The sequence below is a fragment of the Nicotiana tabacum genome, chromosome 22 (genome assembly GCF_000715075.1).
Source record: "Nicotiana tabacum cultivar K326 chromosome 22, ASM71507v2, whole genome shotgun sequence".
Lineage (NCBI taxonomy): Eukaryota > Viridiplantae > Streptophyta > Magnoliopsida > Solanales > Solanaceae > Nicotiana > Nicotiana tabacum.
The window spans coordinates 64031768-64058734 of record NC_134101.1 but is presented as its reverse complement, the minus strand read 5'-3'; the positions used below and the strand labels follow the sequence as shown (position 1 = coordinate 64058734).

Below are 26967 nucleotides of genomic sequence, written 5' to 3'. Positions count from 1 at the left end.
TCCATTAGAAGAATTATCCTGTGCACGATTTGTAGTTAGCCGCGATTGTTCATGCTCTTAAGATATGGAGGCATTATCTGTATGGGGTGTCATGTGAGGTTTATACTGATCATCGCAGCTTACAACATTTATTCAAGCAAAGGGATCTCAATTTGAGGCAACCTAGATGGCTCGAGTTACTGAAGTATTATGACATCACCATTCTTTATCATCCAGGCAAGGCAAATGTGGTCGCGGATGCCTTAAGTAGGAAGGCAGAGAGTATGGGTAGCTTGGCATTTATTTCAGCGGAGGAGAGGCAACTAGCTTTGGACATTCAGTCCTTGGCTAATAGACTTGGGATATTTTAGAGCCCTGCCGAGTTCTTGCATGTATTGTTTCTCAGTCTTCATTATTGGGGCAGATCAAGGCCCGACAGTTTGATAATCCGCACTTGGCATTTCTTAGAGAGACGATACTACAGGGTGGTGCTAAAGAAGTTTCTTTTGGCGAGGATGGTGTTTTGTGACTCTAGGGTCGTCTATGTGTTCCTAATGTTGATGGCTTGAGGGAGGGGATTCTATAGGAGGCACACAGTTCTCAGTATTCTATTCACCCAGGTGCTATGAAGATGTATCGTGACCTGAGACAACATTATTGGTAGCGGCATATGAAGAAAGACATAGTGGAGTATGTAGCTAGGTGTCTAAATTGCTAGCAGGTCATATATGAGCACCAAAGACCAGGTGGCCTACTTCAGCAGATGACTATACCTGAGTGGAAATGGGAGCGCATCACTATGGACTTCGTAGTTGGATTGCCACGGACCTTGCAGAAGTTTGATGCAAAGTCGAACACTTCATTCCGGTTATGACTACCTATACTTCAAAGAAATTGGCCTAGATTTATATTAGGGAGATAGTTCAGTTGCACGGTGTGCCTATTTTCATCATATCAGATAGAGGCCCTCAATTCACTTCGCATTTCTAGAGAGTCGTACAGAGTGAGTTGGGGACCCGTGTAGAGCTCAGCACAGCATTTCATCCATAGACTGACGGGCAGTCAGAGCGAATAGTTCAGATATTGGAGGACATGCTGAGAGTAGGTGTGATTGACTTTGGGAGACTGTGGGATCAGTTCTTGCCATTGGTCGAGTTTGCTTACAACAACAGTCATCAGTCCAGCATCGAGATGGCCCCATTTGAGGTTTTATATGGTCGACGATGTCGTTCTCCCATCGGGTGGTTTAAGCCCGGCGAGGCTAGGTTATATGGTACTGATCTGGTGAAGGATGCCTTGGAAAAGGTAAAGTTGATTCAGGAGCGACTTCGCACAGCACAGTTCAGACAGAAGAGTTACGCGGATCAGACGGTGCGTGATGTATCATTTATGGTAGGCGAGAAGGTTCTCTTGAAAGTCTCGCCGATGAAGGGTATTATGAGATTCGGAAAGAAGGGCAAGTTGAGCCCAAGGTTTATAGGCCCATTTGAGGTGTTGAGGCGAGTTGGGGAGGTTGCTTATGAGCTTGCTTTACCTCCCAACCTATCAGGGCTTCATCTAGTTTTTCACGTGTCTATGCTCCGGAGGTATCATGGTGACCTATCACATGTGTTAGACTTCAGCACTATTCAGCTTGATGAGGGCTTGGGTTATGAGGAGGAGCCAATTGCCATTGTTGCTAGACATGATCGCCAGTTGAGATCCAAGAGGATTTCCGTGGTAAAGGTTCAATGGAGGGGCCAACCAGTCGAGGAGGTGACCTGGGAGTTCGAGGAGGACATGCGGAGCAGATACCCACACTTATTCAGCACTTCAAGTATGAATCTAAACCCGTTCGAGGACGAACGTTTGTTTAAGAGGTGGAGAATGTAATGACCTGACCGGTCGTTATGCTTTCTAGAACCCCGTTTTCCTAAATACGACTTCCCATACTTTCTCTTACTGATTTATGATATGCGGGGATGGTTGGTTCGGGGTTTAGAAGAGTTTGGATTGAAATCGGAACACTTGGTTCCTTACGGTTGGCTTGAAAGGCCAAGTTTGATTTCGGTCAACATTTTTAGTAAACGACCTCGGAATCAGGATTTAAAGGTTCCAATAGTTTCATATGATGATTTCGGACTTGGGCGTATGTTCGGATCGGGTTTTGGGTGACCAGGGAGCGTTTTGGCACCTAATAGTAAAATTTGGTTCTTGAAAGTTTTAGAAGTCCTTTAAATTTGGTTTGGAGCGGGTTTTGATGATATCGAGGTCCAAATGGAATTTACGAGATAGGGAATAGTTTCATAGTGTCATTTAAGACTTGCACGCAAAATTTGGTATCATTCCGAGTAGTATAAGTACGTTTCGGCGCATTGGAAGTAAATTGAAGAACTTGAAGTTCTTAAGTTTGATTTAATTGATTTTAGGGGGTGATTCTTAGTTTTAATGTTGTACGGGTGTTCCGAGAGTTCGAGCGAGTCCGTTTTATGATTCTAAATTTATTGGTATACTCGGGCGGGGTCCCGGGGGCCCCGAGTGTCAATCAGACGAGGCTCGAACCAAGTTGGGAGCTTGGAGCAACAGCTGAAGCTCCCTGATCTGTCATAATCGCACCTGCGCTTGGTCAGCCACAGGTGCGGGCTCGCAGGTGCGAGCCGCGAGCCGCAGAAGCGAGAAATGGAGGGCAGCCCAGAATCCGTAGAGACATGGTCGCAGGTGCGGCTAGGCTTGCAGAAGCGGCCCTTCTTGTCCGCAGATGCGGAGCCTGACCAGATGAGGTAAAGGTGCACCTGGGAGGCAATTACTGCAGGTGCGGCCCAAAGCACCGCAGGTGCAAAAGTCGCTGGGCAGTGAGGGCTCATTTAATTAGGCCATTTTTATCACAATTGCTCTAACTCTTGGGCGATTTGAGAGCTTTGAAGGAGGGAATTTTAACCTAGCTTTATGCGGTAAGTAATTTCTACTTAATGTGAGTTAACTACATAGTTTATAGGTAGATTATAACATGTAAATTAGAAAAAATCATGTGTTTAGGTGAAAACCTAGGTTTTTGATAAAAATGAGATTTAACCAAGAAATTTGTTATGGAATTTAGTAAAAGTCATATATTTATGTTCCTAAGTGTCACGACCCAAACTAACCCTGTCGTGATGGTGCCTATCGTGGAACTAGGCAAGCCGACTCATTTTTCAAACAATCGATATTATTATTTTTTTCAAAGGTAATTTCAAGGCTATGTAACATAAAAACCTTCATAAAGGAGTTCAAATCAAAATAAAAGTGCGAAAAATAAAAGCCCGACATCGGAGTGTCACTAGTCATGAGCATCTACTATAATTTATCTGACAATATCAAGACTAACATAATCTGGAAAATAGCTAAATACAACTAAAGGAAGATAAGAGGGAGAAGAGTAGGGCTGCGATCGCCAGGCAACTATCTTGCTATCCCCGAAAAAATCTACAACCAGAATAATCAACAACGGCTACCGTGTCCAGCTACACCTGGATCTGCACATAAGGTACAGGTAGTAACGTGAGTACGCCAACTCAGTAAGTAACAGCAGTAAATAAAGGCTGAACAGTAGTTACGAGCAACAAAGGATTTAAAGTTCACATCATGAAATCTCGGTAAAATACAACATGCTTTAAAAATCAGTGTTTGAATCAAATCATCTCGTTTAAAACTCAGTTCCAGTAAAAGTCATTTAAAGATATTTTTCAACAGTTTCAAACAGAGGCTCAAATGCAAAGGTGAGCAAAAATGATGAAATCATAAAGAGCGCCTCGGGCAAAACATCACTCATATACAGCCCCTCGGGCAAACCTCACAATCACTCATGCCTCTCGTACATACCTCACAATCACTCATGCCTCCCAATCACTCAGCACTCGGCACTCGCACTCAGTAGGTACATGCGCTCACTGGGAGTGTGTACAGACTCCGGAGGGGCTCTTTCAGCTCAAGCGCTATATCAAGCCAAATCATGGTATAAATCACTCAGGCCCTAGGCCTATATCGGCGTGCATCCCGATCCCATAAATATCCTCACAAGTTAGGCCCTCAGCCTCACTCAGTCATAAACCTCTCAAGCCACTCGGGCATTTCAGTAAAAACAGGGTACTCAGCCCAAAACAACATTTATATGTATCAAAATAGAGTAAGAAAAACTGAGTTATGCAGTAAACAGGTATAACCATGACTGAGTATAGATTTTTAAATCGAAAACAGCGATATGATAGTAAAAAAAGGCCCCTAAGGGTCCAAACAGCACTGGCACAAGACCCAAACATGGCATTCAACCCAATTTACAGAAAACTCTTTCTAAAACATATAAGTATCATATAGTTTCAACAAAATATGCAACTTTACAGTTGCTACGGGACGGACCAAGTCAGGATCTCTAATAGTGCACGCCCACACGCCCGTCACCTAGCATGTGCGTCACCTCAAAATAGTAGAATGATACGAAATCCGAGGTTTCATACTCTCAGGACTAGATTTACAATCGTTACTTACCTCAAACTGGTCAAATCTCTACCCCGCAATGCTCTTGCCTCTCGACTCGGCCTTCAAATGCTCCGAATCTATTCACAATCAGTACAATACCATCAATGTATGCTAATGGAATGAATTCTACAAGAAAACTACTAATTTAGACCAAAAATCGGAAATTGGCTCAAACCCGGTCCCTAGGCCCACGACTCGAAATCGGGTAAAAGTCACAATTTACGAACACCATTCAATCACGAGTCCAACCATACTAGTTTCACTCAAATCCGACTTCGAATTGACATTCAAATGCCAAAAATTCATTTTTTGAAGTTTCTACAAATTTTCACCTCAAAGTACTAATCATATGATGAAATCATTGATATATTCATGTATATTAACCAAATTCGAGTTAGAATCACTTACCCCGATGAATTTCTTGAAAAACCCACGAAAAATCGCCACAAACTGAGCTCCCTAGGTCCAAAATGTGAAATAATACCATAAACCCCGTTTATATAGTGCACCCTCTGAACTCCCACTATGCGGTCTGCGAAATTCTGAGCACGGTCGTGCCTCCCAGGTCCTACGGTCGCGAAACAAAATGGTGCGGCCGCACTTTTGGTGGTTGCACTGCCAGGATTTAGTATATTGGCCATAACTTTCTCTGCAGATATCGAAATGATGACTTCTTTACCTTTCTGGAAACTACAGAAGAAGGGCTACAACTTTAGTTTTTGAATCATCTCAAAATTTCTTTGTAGATCAAAAGATATAGGCTTCGGAAGTCGGACCAGCAGATTTGTAAAACTTTTCCCCGAAGTGCGGCCACGGCAGAATTATGCGGTCCGCGAAATTCCAAGCGCGGCTGTGAAATTCTGCTGAGGTCCACGAAATTCAAAGCACCAGAACCATACCTGAGTTCCGAAAATGCCCGTACTCGCTCAAAACTCAACCCGAAACACACCCGAGGCCCCCGGGACCTCAACCAAATATACCAACCAATCCTAAAATACCATACGAACTTAGTCGAACCTTCGAATCACTCAAAACAATATCAAAACACCAAATTACCCTCGGATTCAAGCCTAAGAACTTCTAAACTTACAAATTCGACAACCGATACCGAAACCAACCAAACCACGTCCGAATGACCTCAAATTTTGCACACACATCACAAATGACACTACGAACCTACTCCAACTTATGGAATTCCATTCCGACCTCGATATCAAATTTTTCACTGCCGACCAAAATTGTCGAATTTTCAACTTTCGCCAATTCAAGCCTAATTCTACCACGGGCCTCCAAATTACATTCCTGACGCGCTCCTAAGTGCAAAATCACCTAACGAAGCTAATGAAATCATAAAAGTCCACATCCGAGGTCGTTTACTCATAAGTCAATATCCGGTTTATTTTTCCAACTTAAACTCCTAAATAAGAGACTAAGTGTCTCATTCCACTCCGAAACCACTCCGGACTCGAACCAACTAACCTGGTATATCATAACATAGCTGAAAAACATAAAAAAAAAGCAGAAATGGGGGAAACGAGGCTATAACTCTCGAAACGACCGGCCGAGTCATTACACTAAGGTTATGGGTAACAACTTTCTTTAAAAATTTTCGGAATCCGGGCACGTAGGCCTGGGGTGAATTTTAGAAATTTTGTAATTTAGGTTGGGTAATCACTTAAATGATGGAGTTATGAACTTTTGAGCATAGATTGACTAGTCTATGTAATGTTTGACTAGCTTCGAGTCGTTTGGCGTCAATTTGGAGGTTTGAGCGCGTTCTTAAATTGAAAGTGGGCTTTAAGACAAGGTAAGTCTCCTTTCTAACCTTGTAATAGGGAATTAACCCCGTAAGTGAATTAAATAAAATATTTGTACCTAATTGTGGGGGCTACGTATGTACGAGGTGATGAGAGTCTATACGTAGCTACTATTATGCTATTGTCCGGGTAGTCTAGGACCCGTATCATGCTATACTTGGAATGTTTGTGTCCATACTTGCTAATATAATCACTTAGTCATGATAGAAATTGATAAAAGAATTGTATAAGGTTAAATTCACTCACTTGAAGGTTTGTATGAGATATTTGACTATAAATGAGAAACTTGTATTTTCTTGAAAATTAATTATTCTTTGTGGATCTGGCCGAGCACCTCGGTAATAAATAAATGCATCTATGGTTTGCGCCGTTCGACCCTCCGGTAGTGCACAATTTAATATTATGTTGGACCGGACCGTACGACCTCGGCATAATTGCGCATGCTAATTATTTGAAAATTCTCCATAATTTATTCTGCTTAAATGCCTTGAAATGTAAGTTGCTAAATGGTATTACTGAAATTTAAGTTATAATTATGAAAGAAGGAGTTATCTCTTCCTGTTGTTGAACTGACAGTATCATTCAGGATATCCATGCTTAGCACAATACTTTTATTACATTATTATTGGCCTAGTAAGTGTCAAGTCGATCCCTCGTCACTACTTCTGCGAGGTTAGGCGGGATATTTACTGGGTACATATTATTTATGTACTCACACTACGCTTCTGTACTTAATTGTACAGGATCTGAGGCTGATGCATCTAGTTATCCCCCCGGCGCGCGTACCTGATCTTGGACCGAGACTTCACGGTGAGCTGCCCCTTCTGAGCCGTTCAGCAGCATGCCGGAGTTTCTCTTTTATTTTTATCTGTCTATTCTGTTTCAGACAGTAGGATATTCATCTTTTGTATATTCTACTAGTTGCCCACATACTTGTGACACCAGATCTTGGCACGTATTAGTAGACTTTGATTTTCAGTTTGGGTTGTAATTCAATAGTTATAACTGTTTTAGATGTTTCCGTTTGTTTGCCAAAAAAATCCTTTATTTACCAAATATGTTATAAATAAGTAAAACTAAATGGGAAATCAATAAGTTGTTCGCAGTTGGCTTGTCCAGTAACGGTGTTGGACGCCTTCACGGCCTGACATGGAGTTGGGTCGTGACAAGAAAAATACGCAAAAAATATACTCACAGTGAATAATTTTTAAAAATAAAGAAACTGGGAGTGTTTTGTGCAATTAAATTTAAAAATGAAAAGATCGGCTGATTTACCTGATAAGAAGATAGAAACTTTGATGAAGTGGTGAAGAAAAGACCATAAAAGAAGTAGAGATAACTTGGGTATGAAATATTGGTAACAAACTAAGAAGCAAATTAGACATGATTCCTTTTGCCAAAAATCATCTGGATTGTTGTGTGTGGACGTCTTTGTTGTTTATACAATATCTAAGCGAAAAGTATTTTGATCAGCCCTCAAAAACTTTTCCATTCCCATTATGTGCACATTTGGATGAGGGTCGAAAGAAATAAAACAGCCTTTATTGAGTTAGAATTTAAAAAGTTATCATTGAGAGAGCAACAATAAAAGATAAACAGTTGGGAATTGCAAAAGTTAGCTATTGAAGACATGAAAGTCCATAGAAATTCTAAAATATTAACTCTAGAAAATGTGTAGATTTAGATGTATATAATGTACTAATAAATTCACTAAATGCCAATGTAAGTACTAAAATAAAAAAGCAAACTTTAGAAGAATTGGAAAGAATAATTAGTTATTAAGGGTAAAAATGTCACTCAAATTTTAAAGGATATTATTGTAAATTTACTTTAACTTAAGGTTTTCATACTTATAATATAGTATGATATTATGTCTAAATTACAGTGAAGTTAACGTATGATACATTAATTGTCCATTAGCTTCCTATGTGTTTCTGATGGAGAAAAAACGTAGGATGATTTCCTATTTAAGGAGGTGGTGATAGGTCATTATACTGTGCAATTTAGAAAGTCACTACACCATCTAAAATGAGTTGCTATAGTTTAGAATTACCTATATACAAAGTTTTATCTCAAACAACAATGGAGGGAGGTAAGTCGATCTTCATATTCCGCTGCAATTTCGCTCTCTCTATATGTGTTAGATATGTTTAGGTTATGTAAATGTCTTACAATTTATATCAGAGTAATTTTAATCACTGCCTTGTGATTTTCAGAGTTTGCATATGGTCAAAAATACTTTATCACCTTTGTAGATGATTACTCACAATATATATATCTCTACATGCTTCATAATAAGAGCGAAGCATTAGAAGTCTTTAAGGTTTTTATGGTTGAAGTAGAGAGACAATGCGGAAAGCAAATTAAGATTGTGAGATCTAATAGAGGTGGTGAGTATTATGACCGATACACTGAGGATGGACAAACACCAGATCCATTTGCTAAGTTTCTTCAAGAAAATGGGATTGTTCCCCAATATACTATTCCTGGTTCTCCAAACCAAAATGGTGTAGCGAAAAAACAAATTAAACTTTAATAGACATGGTGCGAAGTATGTTAAGTAGCTCTAAGCTACCTAAGTCCTTGTGGATTGAAGCTCTTAAAACACTAGTGTATATGTTAAATCGAGTTCTAACCAAGGCTGTCCAAAGGATACCTTTTTGAGTTATTTAAAGGTTAAAAATCGAGTTTGCGACATATACACGTATGTGGATGCCCATTTGAAGTTAGAGTATACAACTCACAAGAAAAGAAACTGGATCTGAGGACCATTAGTGGGTATTTCATTGGATATGCCGAAAGGTCTAAAGGTTACCGATTTTATTGTCCATCTCATAGCACTAGAATTTTGGAGTCAAGAAATGCAAAATTTCTTGAAAATGACTTGATTAATGGCAGTGATTAATTTCAGAATATAGTATCTATAAGCAAGCAGCCTTCCACTTCAAGTGAAAGATTAGTTATTGTACATAACACTCCTCAAGTACAATTGGGTGTTGAGAAACCACTCATTGAGGTTCCATAAGCTTCTGAGAATATTTCAGTAAATCAAATTGTTCAAGAAATTCTAGAAACTATTATATTGAACAACCAGTTGAACAACATGATCCTCGGGAAGATATTGATATAATATTAAAAAATATCTACTAGTGAAATAAAATCAACAATTTCTAGTGATTATGTTGTGTATCTACAAGAATTTGACATTGGAGCCGAAAATGATCCTGAGTCTTATTCACAAGCTATGAGTTATAAAGCATCAAAATTATGGTACAATGCCATGAAAGAAGAGACGAACTCCATGAAGAGTAATGAGGTATGGGATCTTGTCGAGTTGCATAGTGGTGTAAAAGCCATTGGATGTAAATGGGTCTTTAAAACTAAAATAGACTCATTGAAAACATAGAGAGATATAAGGCAAGACTCGTTGCGAAAGGATTTAATCAAAAGGAAGGAATCAATTATACAAAGGCTTTTTCTCCTATATCTAAGAAGGATTCCTTACGCATCATGTTGGCATAATAGCACATTTTGATTTAGAATTACAATAAAATGGATGTGAAAATCGTATTTTTCAATGGGGATCTAGAGGAAGAGGTTTAGATGAAATAACCTGAAGGATTCTCCTCTAGTAATGGTGAGAACTTGGTATACAAGCTAAAGAAATCCATATATAGATTGAAGCAAGCCTCCCGTCAATAGTATTTAAAACTTCATGATGTTATCTCTTCATTTAATTTATTGAGAACATTATGGAATAATGTATATAGCAGAAGATCAATGTGAGTAAAATTTATTTTCTAATTTTATATGTGGTTGATATACTTCTTGCACTCAATAATAAGGGAATGCTATATAAAGTGAAACAATTTCTCTCTTAAAAAAATTGATATGAAAGAAATGGGTGATGCATCTTATATCAATTGCATTAAGATTCATCGAGATAGATATCGAGGTATTTTAGGTTTATTCCAGGAAACCTATATCAACAAAATCTTAGAGAGATTTCAGATGAAGGATTGTTCACCAAGTGTAGCTCCCATAGTGAAGGATGACAAGTTCAATTTGAACCACTTCCCGAAGAACGACCTTGAGAGGGAACAAATGAAGAACATTCCATATGTTTCTGTTGTTGGAAGCTTAATGTATGCTCATATTTGCATTAGACCTAATATTGCATTTGTTGTTGAAATGTTAAGAAGATATCAGAGTAACCTAAGTCTTGACTATTGGATAGCTGTAAAGAAAGTTTTAAGATACCTTCAAGGGACAAAAGACTACATGTTTATGTTCAAACGACCAGAAAATTTGGAAGTGATTGGCCACTATAATTCAGACTTTGCTGGCTATGTTGATTCATGCAAATCAACATTAGGATACATTTTTGTGTTGGCTGGTGGAGCTATATCTTAGAGGAATGCCAAACAGACTCTGACTGCTACTTTCACTATGGAGGCTGAGTTCGTTTCTTATTTTTAGGCTACATCACGTGGTGTATAATTGAGGAGTTTCATTTATGGGCTTAGTATCATCGATTCGATCTCTAGGCCATTAAGAATATATTGTGATAATTCAGTTACTATTTTTATGGCTAAGAATAACAAAAGTGGGAGTCGAAGTAAGCATATATATATATATTAAGTATCTAGCCATAAGAAAAAGTATTAAAGATTAAAAAAAGTGGTCATTGAGCACATTAGCACTGAATTGATGTTAGTTGATCCTTAAATTTATGGATCATGTTGTTAGAATGGAACTTGGTTTCACTATGTAAATTATTTTTTTGTAACAACGAATATTGATGAAACTCTAATATTATGTGAAATTTCTCATATTGTTATTGTGTACACATTCAGTTATTTTGAGAAATATCGCTAAAGTATGGATCTAGAGTAAATATTGAGTTTATTCATTAAGAAATATGAGCTAAGGATTAGAGGCATGATACATTATGATACATGGAAGATAATACTCGTTCTTAGAGGACTTATCACTATGATTCATGTATTTTTTTCTTTTACAGAAAGAATAATTGGCGAGTTTTGAGTAACATTGTAAGTATATGCGGACCAAGTGGGAGAATATAAGTTACTTATTCATTTAAGTGGTCCATATTCATGTGAAAGTCCATTTCTTATTTTTCTTCTTTATTGTTGAGACATGAACTTACATAAAGACTTAAAGTTACAATGTCTTTATTAATATTATGTTATGTCTAAATCAAAGTGAAGTTAACTTATGATACATTAATTACCCGTTAGCTATCTGTGTGTTTCTGATGGAGAAAAATATAGGATGATTTCCTATTTAAGAAGGTCGTGATAGATCCCTATACCGTGCAATTTAGAAAGTCACTACACCATCTAAAGCGAGTTGATACTGTGTAGAAGTACCTATACACAAAGTTTTATCTCAAACAATAATGGCGGAGGTAAGTCGATCTTTCTATTCCGCTGTAATTCTGCTCACTATATGTATTAGACATTTTTAGGTTGTGTAAATGTCTGACAAGAAGTAGTAGTTAATTGTGATAGAGATACCTAATAGATATTGATATCAGAAACATTTAATTGATAAACATAAATTATTATACATGTGTTTTTTGTCCGATTCAAAATTATGAGTCTTTTCATCTATAAATTAGGAGAAAGAATATTAGTTGATTTATACAAATAATAAATCGAAGGTTAAGAAGACTTTTTGACTGAAGTCTAAAGAAATAATCAAAACATTTTACTGAATAAGACCTTGGGTTACAATAATTTGCACAGTCATATAAAGTGAAAAGGGGATAATTAAAAAAAAAAAAAAAAGAAGAAGAAAAGATGAAAATCAGGATATTTTTATGACAAGGGCATATTCATACTTGTAAAAGAAATTTTTTTTTTAAAAAAGGAAAAAGGCTGAAGCCTCTAAGAGTTGTACTAATTAAGGCAAACTTATTACTACTATGAAATAGAGAATTTTGCTTTTTTCCCCTAAGGATTAATGAAGCGGTTTAGTACTTCCCAAATGATGCCTAGTCCATGATATTAATTTCTAGATAGTTTCCCGATATGACTTTGCCTAAAATAACATAGAAATCCAAAGGTCTAAAAGATAAATGACATACCTTGAAGTCCTAGAACAAAATAATAAAAGGAACAAAAATACTCTTGTCTAGAGCCTAGAGGAAAAGAAATAGACTTAGATGTTTGTGTAGTTGGACTCGAGCAAAACACACCAAAGAATAAGATTTCTGATCGACAGAAGAGGAAAAGGATAAAGTAATGAACTGATTACAGCAACTCAATTTCTACCCTAAGTAGATGTGTATGATGAATACTCAGTAGTTCCTAATTGGGTAGATGAAGTAAATTTGTATTATCATGTTTTTGTCTGAAAGTTGGGACTATGTGAAACTTTAGTTTTTATTTTGTTTTTGAGATGTACATATCTCTTTAATAAATAAAAATACTTATAATTAGCCAAAAAAAAAGGAACTAATTAGACACTTTGCAGTCTTCGTTAATTTATAAAAGTACAGTAAGAATGTCAACAACAATTAATAAAGGCTCGAAATGTGAAAAGGTTATAAAAAATGATTAAGAAATTTATGGTAGATGAAATAATTCTTCATTTTCAACTCAATGTAATAAAAAATAATCATTTCTTGGAAGGTAATTTTTTTCTTAAGGGCAAAATGGTCACTCAGATTTTAAAGGATATATTTGTAGATTAATATTTTTAAAGCATATATTTGTAAATTAACTTTAGAGTTTGGGTATTCAAACTTTAAGTATAAGATATATGATATATTATATGATAATATTTATTATTATAAAAAATTAGGATTAATTTGCCCCGCAAAGCCAACCTAGAAATGGTATCTGTGGTTGACGCTCCTTCAGTACGGTAGTGAGACAAATCTCAGCGAGGACGTTGAATCTCTAGGAGGGTGAATGGGACACGCATGACGGGAGGCGGACTGACAAGGGCGAGTCATGCAGGACTAGCATGCTTCTAGGTTCGCAAGCTTCTGAAGTGGGGATACACATATTACCTTAAGTTAATTGTACATCGAAATGGAAGAGAAAAGTGAAGAGTTTTATAAGGTGTGACACAAGTTCACATCGTAAACGTGTTTTTGGGTTCGATAATGATATAACCCAAGAGACAAATCTGTGAGGTCTGTTGGGCCAAAACTGATAATACATACCATGGACTTGGATCGTGACATAAGATTTCTTAACAAAGTATCACAGACCTATTTTATTTATTCCTGAGTATCTAACAAAATATCAACAAACAAATTTATTTGATTATGAAAATTTAATGTTCCTTTCTATTTATCATAAACAACATCAGATGGTATTTAAATTATAAGTTCAGGAAGTTTATTTCGCGAGTAAATTATGAGTACCTTTTTCAATTTAATTTGTATTTTGTTTACCCAATTATTCACAAACCACTGTATAGGGAAACTTAGCCCCACGAAGTGAACCGAAAATTCAAAGTTGAACATTTGCTAAATATGAGCAAAAGAAAGCAGTATAGAGCTCCAATTTAAGTTATTTTCATTGTACTACCTGAGACACTTTCTGTTTTCTGTTTATACAGTTTTTGAGGAATTGAGGAATTCGTAAGGATGTTTCATTATCTCCAACTGATTTGAAACTCCATAGGGGATTAATGAGGAGCTCAGACCAGTTAAAAAAGATATTTGATTTAAGTCAATTAGCACCCAAAGAAATCCTAGCTAGAATTACAAAGAAAGAGTTTTACATAAATTTCATATAAAGAGATATTTCAGCTTTATAAATAAAGAATCTTTTCATATGAAAACACATATATGATCATTCTTGTCCCATGTTTGTTTACTTTAGAATGCTCTTTTCAGCGAAGCCAAATATGACCATGTCATTCGATGCGGCCTCAGCAATTTTATCTTCCACATAGACTCTAGAGTGAATATATATATATATATATATATATATATATATATACTTGTTGAACTTATAGTTTCAGCAAAACATAATAACTTTTGATATTGTTCCAATAGATTACTATAAAACACAAAAAAAGGAGGACAATATTTCATTCATTAAAAGTCAATACTCAAAACAAACTACTTAAAAATATTTTTAAGGTACTCATGGCATATCTAACACTAACAAATCATCTTCATCAAGCACATTTGAATCCTCTTGTGAAATAAAGATGTCTTAACATCTTCATTTTCATCTAAATCCATAATTATATGCAATGTTAGTGTAACGACTCGGCCGGTGGTTTTGAGTATTATAATCTCGTTCCCCCATTTACTGTTCAATTTATGCTTTGCAGTTGTTATGTGACTTTTCGGGGTGATTGGTTCGGGTCCGGTGAGATTTTGGAATGAATTGGAACACTTAGTTCCAAGGTTTAAAGCTTAAGTTAAAATAGTGATCGGATATCGACTTATGTGTAAACGACCCCGAAATAGAGTTTTGATAATTCCAATAGCTCTGTATGGTAATTTTGAACTTATTAGCGTGTCCGAAAAATTATTTGGAAACCTGTAGCTAAATTAGGCTTGAAATGGCGAAAATAAAAATTTAAGTTTGGAAGTTTGACCGGAGAGTTGACTTTTTGATATTGGGGCGGGAATCCGATTCTCAAAATTGGAATAGGTCAGTTATGTCATTTATGACTTATGTGCAAAATTTGAGGTCAATCGGACTTGATTTGGTAGGTTTCGGCGTTGAATGTAGAAGTTGAAAGTTCTTAGTTTCATTAAGCTTGAATTAGGGTATGGTTCGTGATTTTAGCATTGTTTGATGTGATTTGAGGCTTAGACTAAATTCGTATGATGTTTTAGGACTGATTGGTATATTTGGTTGAGGTCCTGGGGGCCTCGGGTGAATTTCGGATGGTTAAACGAACCAAATTTTGACTTGGAGCAATTCTAGAATTTTTCCAGTTCTGGTGCAATCGTACCTGCGATGGAAATGGTCGTAGGTGTGTGACCGCAAAAGCGACAAAATGGTCACAGATGCGGCCTGGACTAGGAAGAACAGTGGCCGCAGATGCGCACTCCTTACCGCAGAAGCAGAGTCGCGCATGCGGCTTCGCGATCGCAGAAACGGAAAAGGGGAAGGGCCAAGCCTCATCGCAGAAGCGGACAACTTCTACGCTGAAGCAAGTCCGCAGAAGCGGACTGCTGTGCGCAGAAGCGCCTCAGACCGCAGAAGCGTGAAGGACCTCGCATCTGCGAGACCGCAGATGCAAAAAATACCTGGGCAGAATATAAACGAAGGGTTCGAGAGTTTTTCTCATTTTTGGACTTTCAAGCACGGTTTTGGGGCGATTTTCAGAGGGAATTCACGGAAAACTTGAGGTAAGCCAGTTATGACATTGTTAGTCAATAATATTGGATTATCCTTGAGTATTTCGACTAGATTACGTGTTTTTGAGATGAAATTAGAGGATTTGGGCCTAGGGATTTCAAAATAAGAAATTAAGATTTGGAGGTCGAGTTGATGTCGGAATTTGGTAAAATTGGTATGGTTGGACTCATGGTTGAATGGGAGTTCATATTTTATAACTTTTGTTGGGTTCCGAAATGTGGGCCCCACGGACGATTTTTGAGTGCAATTTCAGATTTTTGTTGGAAAATTAGTATTTTCATATGGAATTAATTTCTATAATTCGTATTGAGTGAATCAAATTAATTGTGTCTAGATTCGGGGTTTTTGGAGGCCGATTCGCGAGTCAAAGGTATTGCAGAATAAAGAATTACACGGTTTGAGGTAAGTAACCGTTCTAAATCTGGTTCTGAGGGTATGAAACCCCAGATTTTGTGTTATGTGATCGGTTTTGAGGTGACGCACATGCTAGGTGATGGGCGTGTGGGCGTGCACCATAGGAATTGTGACTTGGTCAAATTCTATGGAACTGTGTAGTTGAATAATCTGTGATTATCTGTACATTCTCCATGTAGTAAAGAAATTAAACCACAAATCATGTTTAGATTATGTGTTGGTACTGTAGGGACCCACAGAGGTTGTGTACATGTTGAATTATCTTCTATATTGTTATTTTATACTTAGTCACAGTTTACTTGTTTAATTTATCTTAGTCTCTATTGTTCATTATTGATGCATCATATCATTATTGTTTGGGCTGATTATCATGATTATTGAGAGCCCGAGAGACCGGAGAGATTTATGACTAAGTGAGGCCGAGGGCCTGATTGTTAGATATTATACTATATCACGAGAGTTGTCCGTGCAATATATGAGTTGTCCGTACAGATCCAGATATTATACTATAGCACGTGAGTTATCCGTGCAGTACGTGAGTTGTCCGTGTAACACGTGAGTTGTCCTTGCAGATCCAGATATTGATACTATAATACGTGAGTTATCCGTGCAATACGTGAGTTGTCCGTGCGGATCCATATATTATACTATAGAATGTGAGTTGTCCGTTCATCACGTGAATTGTCCGTACGAATTATAACGCTTGGGCTGAAGGATCCCCTCCGGAGTCTGTACACACCCCCAGTGAGCACATGTACCTACTGAGTGCGAGTGTTGAGTGTTGAGTGAATAGAATGGCTGAGTGACTGTGGTCCTGAGAGGATGCATTTGATTTCACTATTTTTGCACTTCAGCTGTCATATATCACTGTTTTGAAAATTTCTGAGAGATATTATCTTATGTTTCAGTTGAACTTGACATGAAATTATTGTTTTGGCCTTAAATGTTAAACTTGAAAGCATGCCCACCTTATTATGTTGGAAATTACTGTAATTGGACTCAGCTGTGAAGCTCATCACTACTTTTAGTTCTTTATTTAATATTGTTACTTGCTGAATTGGTTGTACTCATACTACACCCTGCATTTTGTGTGTAGATCCAAGTATTTTCGGATACAGTGGGTGTTGATTTCTTTGCACAGTTGATTATTCGGAGATTCCGAGGCAGCTGTCAGTGTTTCGCAGACCGTGTCTCTCCTTCATTATCTTCTTGATTACTGTATTTGGTCTCAGACTATTATAGACCACGTTTTCCAGACTTGTGATGTATAGATGCTTATGTACTCTGTGACACCACGATAGTTGGGAATTTCGCATTATATTTTTGGATTTTCTATCCCGATTATAAGAACTTTTACTATTAAAACTACTTTAAATTCATTCTTGTTAAATGTGTTGGAAATATTTGTGAGAAATTGGCTTGCCTAGTACCATGTTAGGCGCCATTACGACAGGTTAGGATTTTGGGTCGTGACAGTTAGTTACTTAAACATTAAAAAATAACTAAAATTTTAAGAACAAAAAGTTATTTATATTCATATGAAAAATATTACCAATTTGAGATTCCACCAAGCACCTATACTCTTCAGGCTTGGGCAAAGGCTCACTAACAGAAGCCTTTAGTTTCTCATTAAGAGCAATGTAACGACCCGACTTGTCGTTTTAAGAATTAATGCCCCGTTTAATGACTTAAGGTCTCGAGCAGTTTCGCAATATGTATTATGACCCACGGGTGTGGTCGAGTTTGATTTACCGAAGATTCGAAATTAAATTAAAAGAACAATCCTTATTTAGAAGTATAAATGGAAAGAGTTGACCGGAGAGTTGACTTTTGAGTAAACGATCTCGGATTCAAATTCTCATGGTTTCAATAGCTTTGTATAGTGATTTTGGACGTAGGAGAGTATCCGAAAAATTAGTTGAAAGTCCGTAGTGGAATTTGAATTGAAATGACGAAAATAGAATTTTTGGGAAGTTTGACCAGGGAGTTGACTTTTTGATATCGGGGTCGGAATCCAGTTCTGAAAATTTGTATAGGTCTGTTATGTCATTTATGACTTGTGTGCAAAATTTGAGGTCAATCAGACGTGATTTGATAGGTTTCGGCATTAAATGTAGAAATTGGAATTTCTTAGTTTCATTAAGCTTGAATTGGGGTATGATTCATGGTTCTAGCATTTTTCGATGTAGTTTGAAGTTTTGACTAAGTTCGTATGATATTTTAGGACTTGTTGGTATGATTTGACGGGTCCCGAGGGGCTTAGGTGTATTTTTGGATCATTGGTTGAAAGACTAGTAAAGTTAAAAAATTTGGGAGTTTGACCATGGTCAATATCGGGTCAAGACGACCTCCTTTCAGTGTTTTGAGTACGCGAGCAGGTCCGTAGCATATTTTATGATTGAAATTCATATATGGTTTGTGTCCGGGAGGTTTCGGATGAGTTTAAGGGTGGTTTCGGGTCATTTCGGAGAAGTTTGAGTTTGCTGGTTTCTGGTGAAACACTGTTCATTCGCAATTGCGAACCATTTATGGCAATTGTGAAAACACTGTTCATTCGCAATTGCGAACCATTTATGGCAATTGCAAAAATATTGTTCATTCGCAATTGCGAACCATTTATAGCAATTGCGAAAACACTGTTCATGTGAGGTACTGTTCATTCGCAAATGCAAAGTTTTTGTCCGCAAATGCGAACCTCGGCAGAAACTTAAGGATTGAAAATCTGTCATTTCTTCATTTTCGATTGGAATTTTTGGAGCTCGATTTTTGGGCGATTTTGAGGATTTCTTCACGACTTCGACTGGGGTAAGTGTTCTATATCCTAAAGTAATTATATTTCATGAATCTATGATTATATTCATCGTTTAATTCGGATTTAAATGGAAGAAATCAAGATTTTTATAAAATCTTCCAAAAATAAAAATTTAAGATTTGGAGGTCGAGTTGTTATTGGAATTCGATAAAATTGGTATGGTCGAACTCGTATCGGAATGGGTGTTTGGATTTCATAAAAATTATATTGGGTTCCGAGGGGCGGGCCCCGCGTTGACTTTTTGGAATAAAATTTTAAGTCGATGTATTATTATGCAGAATTATTTCCGATGAATTTTAATGAAGTTATACAATTAATTTGGATAGATTTGAGCTGTCCGGAGGCCAATTCAAGCAAGAAGGCTAATTTGGAATATCGACCTAACTTTAAAAAGGTAAGTGCCTTGCTTAACCTCGAGTGAGGGAATTACCCCTTAGGCATTGAGTCTTCTGTGCCATTTGTGAAATGTGAAAAGCCGTGTACGCGAGGTGACGAGTATGTACTCGGGCTTATACGTGCAAAATTCATTGAAATAAAGTCTTAGGCATTATTGCGTAGTAAATTGGGAAATTGTGGAAAATTATTAATCATCTGTTTGCCATGCCTAAATCCTTATTGTTGAATTTGTTTTTATATGATAATTTGATGTGATTGTTACTTGAAATATTTATGAAATTTCGTGAGTATTGTTGGTTTAATATTTCTTGGAAATAAATTCCAATATGAATCTTCTTATGCAAATAATTAATTTAAGCGAGCTTAAGAATAAGTGTTAATATAATTATCTAAATTTGCATTAATGAATGTTTTGCTTTATGCTGAGTAATTTCTATCTCAATTGATTATTTTTGGGTGTTATATACATTGTGTGGAGCCTTGGGCTATTTGTTATGAAATTAATTAATTTTGTTATATCTTTGAAATTTGGTTGTGGCCATTGGGCAAATTATGATATGAATTGATTTTATTATATTATCGTGTTAATTTTCCGTGTAAATTATTGTGTTGTGTGAGTTACTATTTTGGGGAGATAAGGGTAGCATTTCACCATTGATATTATGTGGGTATAAGGGTGGCATTTCACTGTTGTTGTATTTGTTGGAATATTGTCTGGACGGAGCAATAAGGGTGGCTATAGGAGCGATAAGGGTGGCAATAGGAGCGATAAGGGTGGCTATTGATATTGTCTGGGCGGAGCGATAAGGGTGGCTATAGGAGTGATAAGGGTGGCAATAGGAGCGATAAGGGTGGCTATTGTCAGGGACGATATGTGATGATGTGAGGGTTGTGGTGTTGATAATTTTCATGTGATGTTGTGATTTTCTTGTGTTTATTTCTATACCTTGTGCATCTTGTCTTGTTGTTGGTAAATTGATAACAATCTGATTTATGTTGAAATTGAGAGCCTATGGCTATTGCAGGCGGATTATAAAAAAATAAAATATGGGTACGAGGTGCAGTGAGTAAATAATGAGAATATTTGGCACGTGAATTGTCCGGGCAGTTGTGATATGAAATGTGGGCACGAGGTGCTGTGATGAAATGATAATGATAATTGGCACGTGAATTGTCCGTGCAATTGTGATATAAAATGAGGGCGCGAGGTGGCGGAAAAATATGATGATTTAATTATGGGCACAAGGTGCCATGGAAATATAAAAATGGGCTGAGACCCGTATTTACGAAAAATATAAAAATGGGCCGAGACTCGTATTTTTATGATTATGAAATGAGGTGTCACGTGGTGACTTTTTAATTGAAATAATTATATTCAAAATATTTATTTGGAAGAATTTTTACTTAGAAAGTATTATATGAAAGAATTTTATTTGAAAGAGATTTATTTGAGAAAATTATATTTGAAGAGATTTATTGAAAGAATTATATTTGAAAAATAATTATTTGAGAAAATTATATTTGAAAGAGAGTTATCTGGAAGAATTATATGTAAAAGATATTTATTTGAAGGACTTGATTTAATTGGGTGTACTTGTGTTTATTAATTGTTGAGTGATATTAATGGTATTCTTGTTGTCTGCTGTGCATATCACTGGTTGTTCCATGTTGTCCTATTGTTATTTGTTTCCTATTATTTTGTATATTATATTGCACAGGTTATTAGACTAGTGAGTGTCTTGACTGTACCTCGTCTCTACTCCATTGAGGTTAGTCTTGATACTTACTGGGTACCGACCGTGGCGTACTCATACTACACTTCTGCACATTTTTGTGCAGAGCCAGGTATTGAAGATAACGGACTTGAGCAGAGTTAAAGCGGGATCGTAAGTATTCAAGGTAGAGCTACTTGGTTGTCGCAGTCCCTTGGAGTCTTTTCATTTCATTGTACTGTTAACTTGTAATCAAACAGTATTGTATATTCGGTCATCGTGATCATTCCATATATTCAGCTAGAGTTCGTGACTCAGTATTACCAGTCTTTGGAGGTTGTGTATTGTAATTATTTCCGCTGTTAGATTTTAATTCAAAAAAAAAGACTTCAAAATGTAAAAGAAATCGGCTTACCTAGTCTTAGAGACTAGGTGCCATCACGACGTCTGTGGTGGGACCTTGGGTCGTGATAAGTTGGTATCAGAGCTCTAGGTTCATAGGTTCTACGAGTCACGAACGAGTCTAGTAGAGTCTTGCGGATTGGTATAGAGACGTCTGTACTTATCTTCGAGAGGCTACAGAACTGCTAGGAAATTTCCATTTCTTTCATTCCTGTTGTGCAGAATTTGTTGAATTTAGAATTTGAGCCTTTGTATCTCTATTCTCTCACAGATGGTGAGGGCACGTGCTACCAGGTTAGCTGAGCAGGCATTCGCTCATACTGCTAGGGCTGCAAGAGGTCGGGGCCGAGATAGAGGTCGAGGTAGAGGTCGAGGAAGGGCACGTGCTACGACTAGAGCACCTGTCAGAACAACAATTGAGAAGCCACTAGTAGCTCCAGTTGGGGGACAGGTACCAGAAGCACCTGTTGTTACCCCCGGACTTCAGGAGACTTTAGCACAGTTCCTGAGTATGTTTGGTACATTAACTCAGGCGGGATTGATCTATGTTGCACCAAACATTCCGCAGATTGGGGGAGTAGCTCAGACTCCTACCACAACTCCAGAGCAACAGGTTCCCGTTGGTCAGGTTTCGGGTGTAGTACCGGTACAACCTGTTATTCCGGTTCGACTTGAGGTCAGGCCAGAGGCATCAGAAGAAGAATAAAAAAGACTAGAAAGGTTTAATAAATATGATCCACCAACTTTCAGTGGCACAGCCACAGAGGATGCCCAAGAATTTCTGGAAAATTGTCACCGTATTCTCCGCACCATGGGTATTGTGGACGTGAGCGGAGTTACCTTTACTACATTTCAACTGTCAGGCGCAGCGTATTGGTGGTGGCAAATCTATGAAGAAGGTAGACCAGCCGATGCATCACCACCAACTTGGACTCAATTTTCAGAAATATTCTTGAAAGAGTTTGTTTCCCAGACTCTCCGAGATGCGTGGCGCACGGAGTTTGAACAGTTGCGTCAGGGCACTATGACAATGTCAGAATATGCTAACATGTTCAGTGAGTTAGCCCGTCATGCACCTATCTTAGTTCCTACAATCAGAGAACGGGTCCGCAGATTCATTGAAGGGCTCGATTATGATATTAAAATATGCATGGCTAGAGAGTTGCAAACTGATGCTCCATTTCAACAAGTAGTGGAGATTGCAAGGAAGATTGAGGGTGTTTTAGGCGAGGAAAGGGAGTCTAATGCGGCCAAAAGGTCTCGAAGATCTGGAGGGTTCAGTGGGTTTTACTCTTCAGCTAGAACCCATTATAGCGGAGGCTCGAGCAGTCGGTCAGCTCAGTCCGCACATCAGATTACTCGGAGTGCTCTAGTTTACAGTGCACCACCGACATGAGATTCTTACAGTGGTTATTCCAGTTATCCGGCACAGACTCAGTACGAGCAGCCGCGACCTCAGAGGGGTTGTTATGAGTGTGGTGATACTAGACATATCATGAGAGATTGTCCCAGACTTGGGATGGGTGGATTTCATCTGAACACTCTAGCCACAAGCCTTATTCCAGTTGATACTCCACGTGCACAGTCAGTTAGAGGTGGAGGACAGGCGAGTAGTGGGAGCCTAAGAGGTGGAGGCCCGATCTGTTGATATAATCACTATGATTTGGCTGGGGCCAATACACCAGATGGTGTCGTTACAGGTACGATCCTGATTTTATTATAAAAGGATATTTTCCTTAATTTGATTCGGTTCTGAATATTGATGTGAGTCCTCCTATTATGCTCCACTTATGGTGAGCTTCGTAAATTTATGACCCACTTATATGTTTATTCCTGTTGAAAGATTTAAAGATGTAAGCCCGTGTCTGTTATTTTATTTCTATACACCATTGAGGGTTATAAGTCCAAAAGTAATTTTTATTATTTATTACAGTGGGTTTAATGTGTGTCGGAATAATTGATTTTAATTTTTGTGAATTATATTCCCTACCGGTATGAGGGTTCGTTATGTGTTATGAAAAATATTTACGAAATTTATTGAAAAGAAGAAAGAAAGGAAATTGAAATTTTCAGTTGGCACAATGTGCAAAATACTTGTGATTCGGAGTTGAGGACGAGATCCTCGCATTTTATACATGATGTGAAATATTTAAATCGGGTTGCAAGCCGCGATGGAAGTTATGTAAGAACGAGGTCCCTGTGGTGAAATATTTATGAGTTTAAAAAAAAATTTCCTTTGTGAAATTTAATTGTACAATAGTATTTATAGGGAGTCATGTATGTTAGGCTTATTTGATAATTCTTATATATTTTTCTGTGCATATTCAGCCATTTTGGTGCTGTAAACATTAAGTTTTAACCTATGAGATGAGTGCCCAGGTGGCGTTAAATGTGACTCATTAATCCAAGTAAGCAATCATGAGGTCTTCATGCCTCACATTCTGTTGTAAGTATTGTGAAAATTCGGAATGAGGTGGTGGTTAATATGAGATTAATTGATGATGCTGGAATTAATTATGAGCAACTTTTAAGACAGAGATGTGGTGATGAGCATACATATGATGTGATTCATGTCCTAATATCATTATGATAATGCAGTGTTTGTAACGCTGAGATTGTGTTATTGATATATACATTGTGGATGTGTTGTTAGGAGTTATTTTGGTGTTACTCTAGCAGGTGGATAGGCCCAATTACAGGGGAGACTCTGCCGGAATTTCTGAAAAATTTGGGAGTTAGTAAAATTTGAAGGATTGAGATTTGCAAAGGAAGAGATAAGTTATGTTACGTGTTTGAGGGCGAATGACCCTAAGCGGAGAAGAATGAAACACCCCAGAAAAATTTTAAAGTACTTCAACACTATCAAGAAAAATGATGTGTGTGTAGGCACGAGTTGCTATAGCCAGTTGAGACTAATACCGTGCGTTGCTGTGAAAAAAAATCAGACCTTTTGAAATGTTGGAGTGTAAGAAATTGATCTTAAAGATTACACATATGGATAAAAGAAATAATCTCAAATGAGATGATGTTGTCGGGCTTATCTCAAATGTGGTAGCGTGGAATCAACTGTGAGTATATGTGTAAAAGTAAAATCATCAATTTAGTAACCTCAGAATAATTCTTAGAACGTTCGAGGACGAACGTTTGTTTAAGAGATGGAGAATGTAACGACCTGACTTGTCGTTTTAAGAATTAACGCCTCGTTCAATGAATTAAGGTCTCGAGCAGTTTCGCAATATGTATTATGACCCACGGGTGTGGTCGAGTTTGATTTACTGAAGATTCGAAATTAAATTAAAAGAACAATCCTTATTTAGAAGCATAAATGGAAAGAGTTGACCGGAGAGTTAACTTTTGAGTAAACGGTCTCGGATTCAAATTCTCATGGTTCCAATTGCTCTGTATGGTGATTTTGGATGTAGGAGCGTATCCGGAAAATTATTTGGAAGTCCGTAGTATAATTTGGCTTGAAATGACGAAAATAGAATTTTTGGGAAGTTTGATCGGGGAGTTGACTTTTTGATATCGGGGTCGGAATCCAGTTCTGAAAATTTGTATAGGTCTGTTATGTCATTTATGACTTGTGTGCAAAATTTGAGGTCAATCAGACGTGATTTGATAGGTTTCAGTATTAAATGTAGAAGTTAGAATTTTTTAGTTTTATTAAGCTTGAATTGGGGTATGATTCGTGGTTCTAGCATTGTTCGATGTAGTTTGAAGTTTTGACTAAGTTCGTATGATGTTTTAGGACTTGTTGGTATAATTTAACGGGTCCCGAGGGGCTTAGGTGTATTTCTGGATCATTGGTTGAAAGACTAGTAAAGTTAAGAAATTTGGGAGTTTGACCATGGTCAATATCGGGTCAAGACGACCTCCTTTCAGTGTTTTGAGTGGGCGATCAGGTCCGTAGCATGTTTTATAATTGAAATTCATATATGGTTTATGTCCGGGAGGTTCCGGATGAGTTTCACGGTGGTTTCAGATCATTTTGGAGAAGTTTGAGTTTGCTGGTTTCTGGTGAAACACTGTTCATTCGCAATTGCGAACCATTTATGGCAATTGAGAAAACATTGTTCATGTGAGGTACTGTTCATTCGCAGATGCGAAGTTTTTGTCCGCAAATGCGAACCTCGGCAGAAACTTAAGGATTGAAAATTTGTCAGTTCTTCATTTTCGATTGGGATTTTTGGAGCTCGATTTTTGGGTGATTTTGAGGATTTCTTCACGACATCGACTGGGGTAAGTGTTCTATATCCTAAAGTGATTATATTTCATGAATCTATGATTATATTCATCGTTTAATTCGGATTTAAATGGAAGAAATCAAGATTTTTACAAAATCTTCCAAAAACGAAAATTTAAGATTTGGAGGTCGAGTTGTTATTGGAATTCGATAAAATTGGTATGGTCAAACTCGTATCGGAATGGGTGTTTGAATTTCATGAAAATTATGTCGGGTTCGAAGGGGCGGGCCCCGCGTTGACTTTTGTTGACTTTTTGGAATAAAATTTTAAATCGACGTATTATTATCCGGAATTATTTTCAATGAATTTTCATGAAGTTATACAATTAATTTGGATAGATTTGAGCTGTCCGGAGGCCAATTCAAGCAAGAAGGCTCTTTTGGAATATCGGCCTAACTTCAAAAAGGTAAGTGTCTTGCTTAACCTCGAGTGGGGGAATTACCCCTTAGGCATTGAGTCTTATGTACCATTTGTGAAATGTGAAAAGCCGTGTACGCGAGGTGACGAGTACGTACTCGGGCTTATATGTGCAAAATTCATTGAAATAAAGTCTTAGACATTATTGCGAAGTAAATTGGGAAATTGTAAAAAATTATTAAATCATCTGTTTGCCATGCCTAAATCCTTATTGTTGAATTTGTTTTTATATGATAATTTGATGTGATTGTTACTTGAAATATTTATGAAATTTCGTGAGTATTGTTGGTTTAATATTTCTTGAAAATAAATTCCAATATGAATCTTCTTATGCAAATAATTAATTTAAGCGAGCTTAAGAATAAGTGTTAATATGATTATCTAAATTTGCACTGATGAATGTTTTGCTTTATGCTAAGTAATTTCTATCTCAACTGATTATTTTAGGTGTTATATACATTGTGTGGAGCCTTGGGCTATTTGTTGTGAAATTAATTGATTTTGTTATATCTTTGGAATTTGGTTGTGGCCATTGGAAAAATTGTGATATGAATTGATTTTATTATATTGTCGTGTTAATTTTCCGTGTAAATTATTGTGTTGTGTGAGTTACTATTTTGGGAAGATAAGTGTGGCATTTCACCGTTGATATTATGTGGGTATAAGGGTGGCATTTCACTATTATTGTGTTTGTTGGAATATTGTCTGGACGGAGCGATAAGGTGGCTATAGGAGCGATAAGGGTGGCAATAGGAACGATAAGGATGGCTATTGATATTGTCTGTACGGAGCGATAATGGTGGCTATAGGAGTGATAAGGGTGGCAATAAGAGCGATAAGGGTGACTATTGTCAGGAACGATATGTGATGATGTGGGGTTGTGGTGTTGATAATTTTCATGTGATGTTGTGATTT

The 26967-nt window shown here is 37.3% G+C and overlaps 1 protein-coding gene across 1 annotated transcript; it reads left to right on the top strand.

The window, feature by feature from the left end:
• The first annotated feature begins 10187 nt into the window (after positions 1-10187).
• On the top strand, positions 10188-10700 carry LOC142175899 (secreted RxLR effector protein 161-like). The gene has a single exon (XM_075242905.1). It carries the CDS (start codon positions 10188-10190, stop codon positions 10698-10700), a length of 513 nt encoding a protein of 170 aa, XP_075099006.1.
• The last annotated feature ends 16267 nt before the right edge of the window (positions 10701-26967 follow it).

Coding starts and splice junctions, on each gene's coding strand:
- LOC142175899 (XM_075242905.1), top strand. CDS start 10,188: ATGGGTGATGCATCTTATATCAATTGCATTAAGATTCATCGAGATAGA.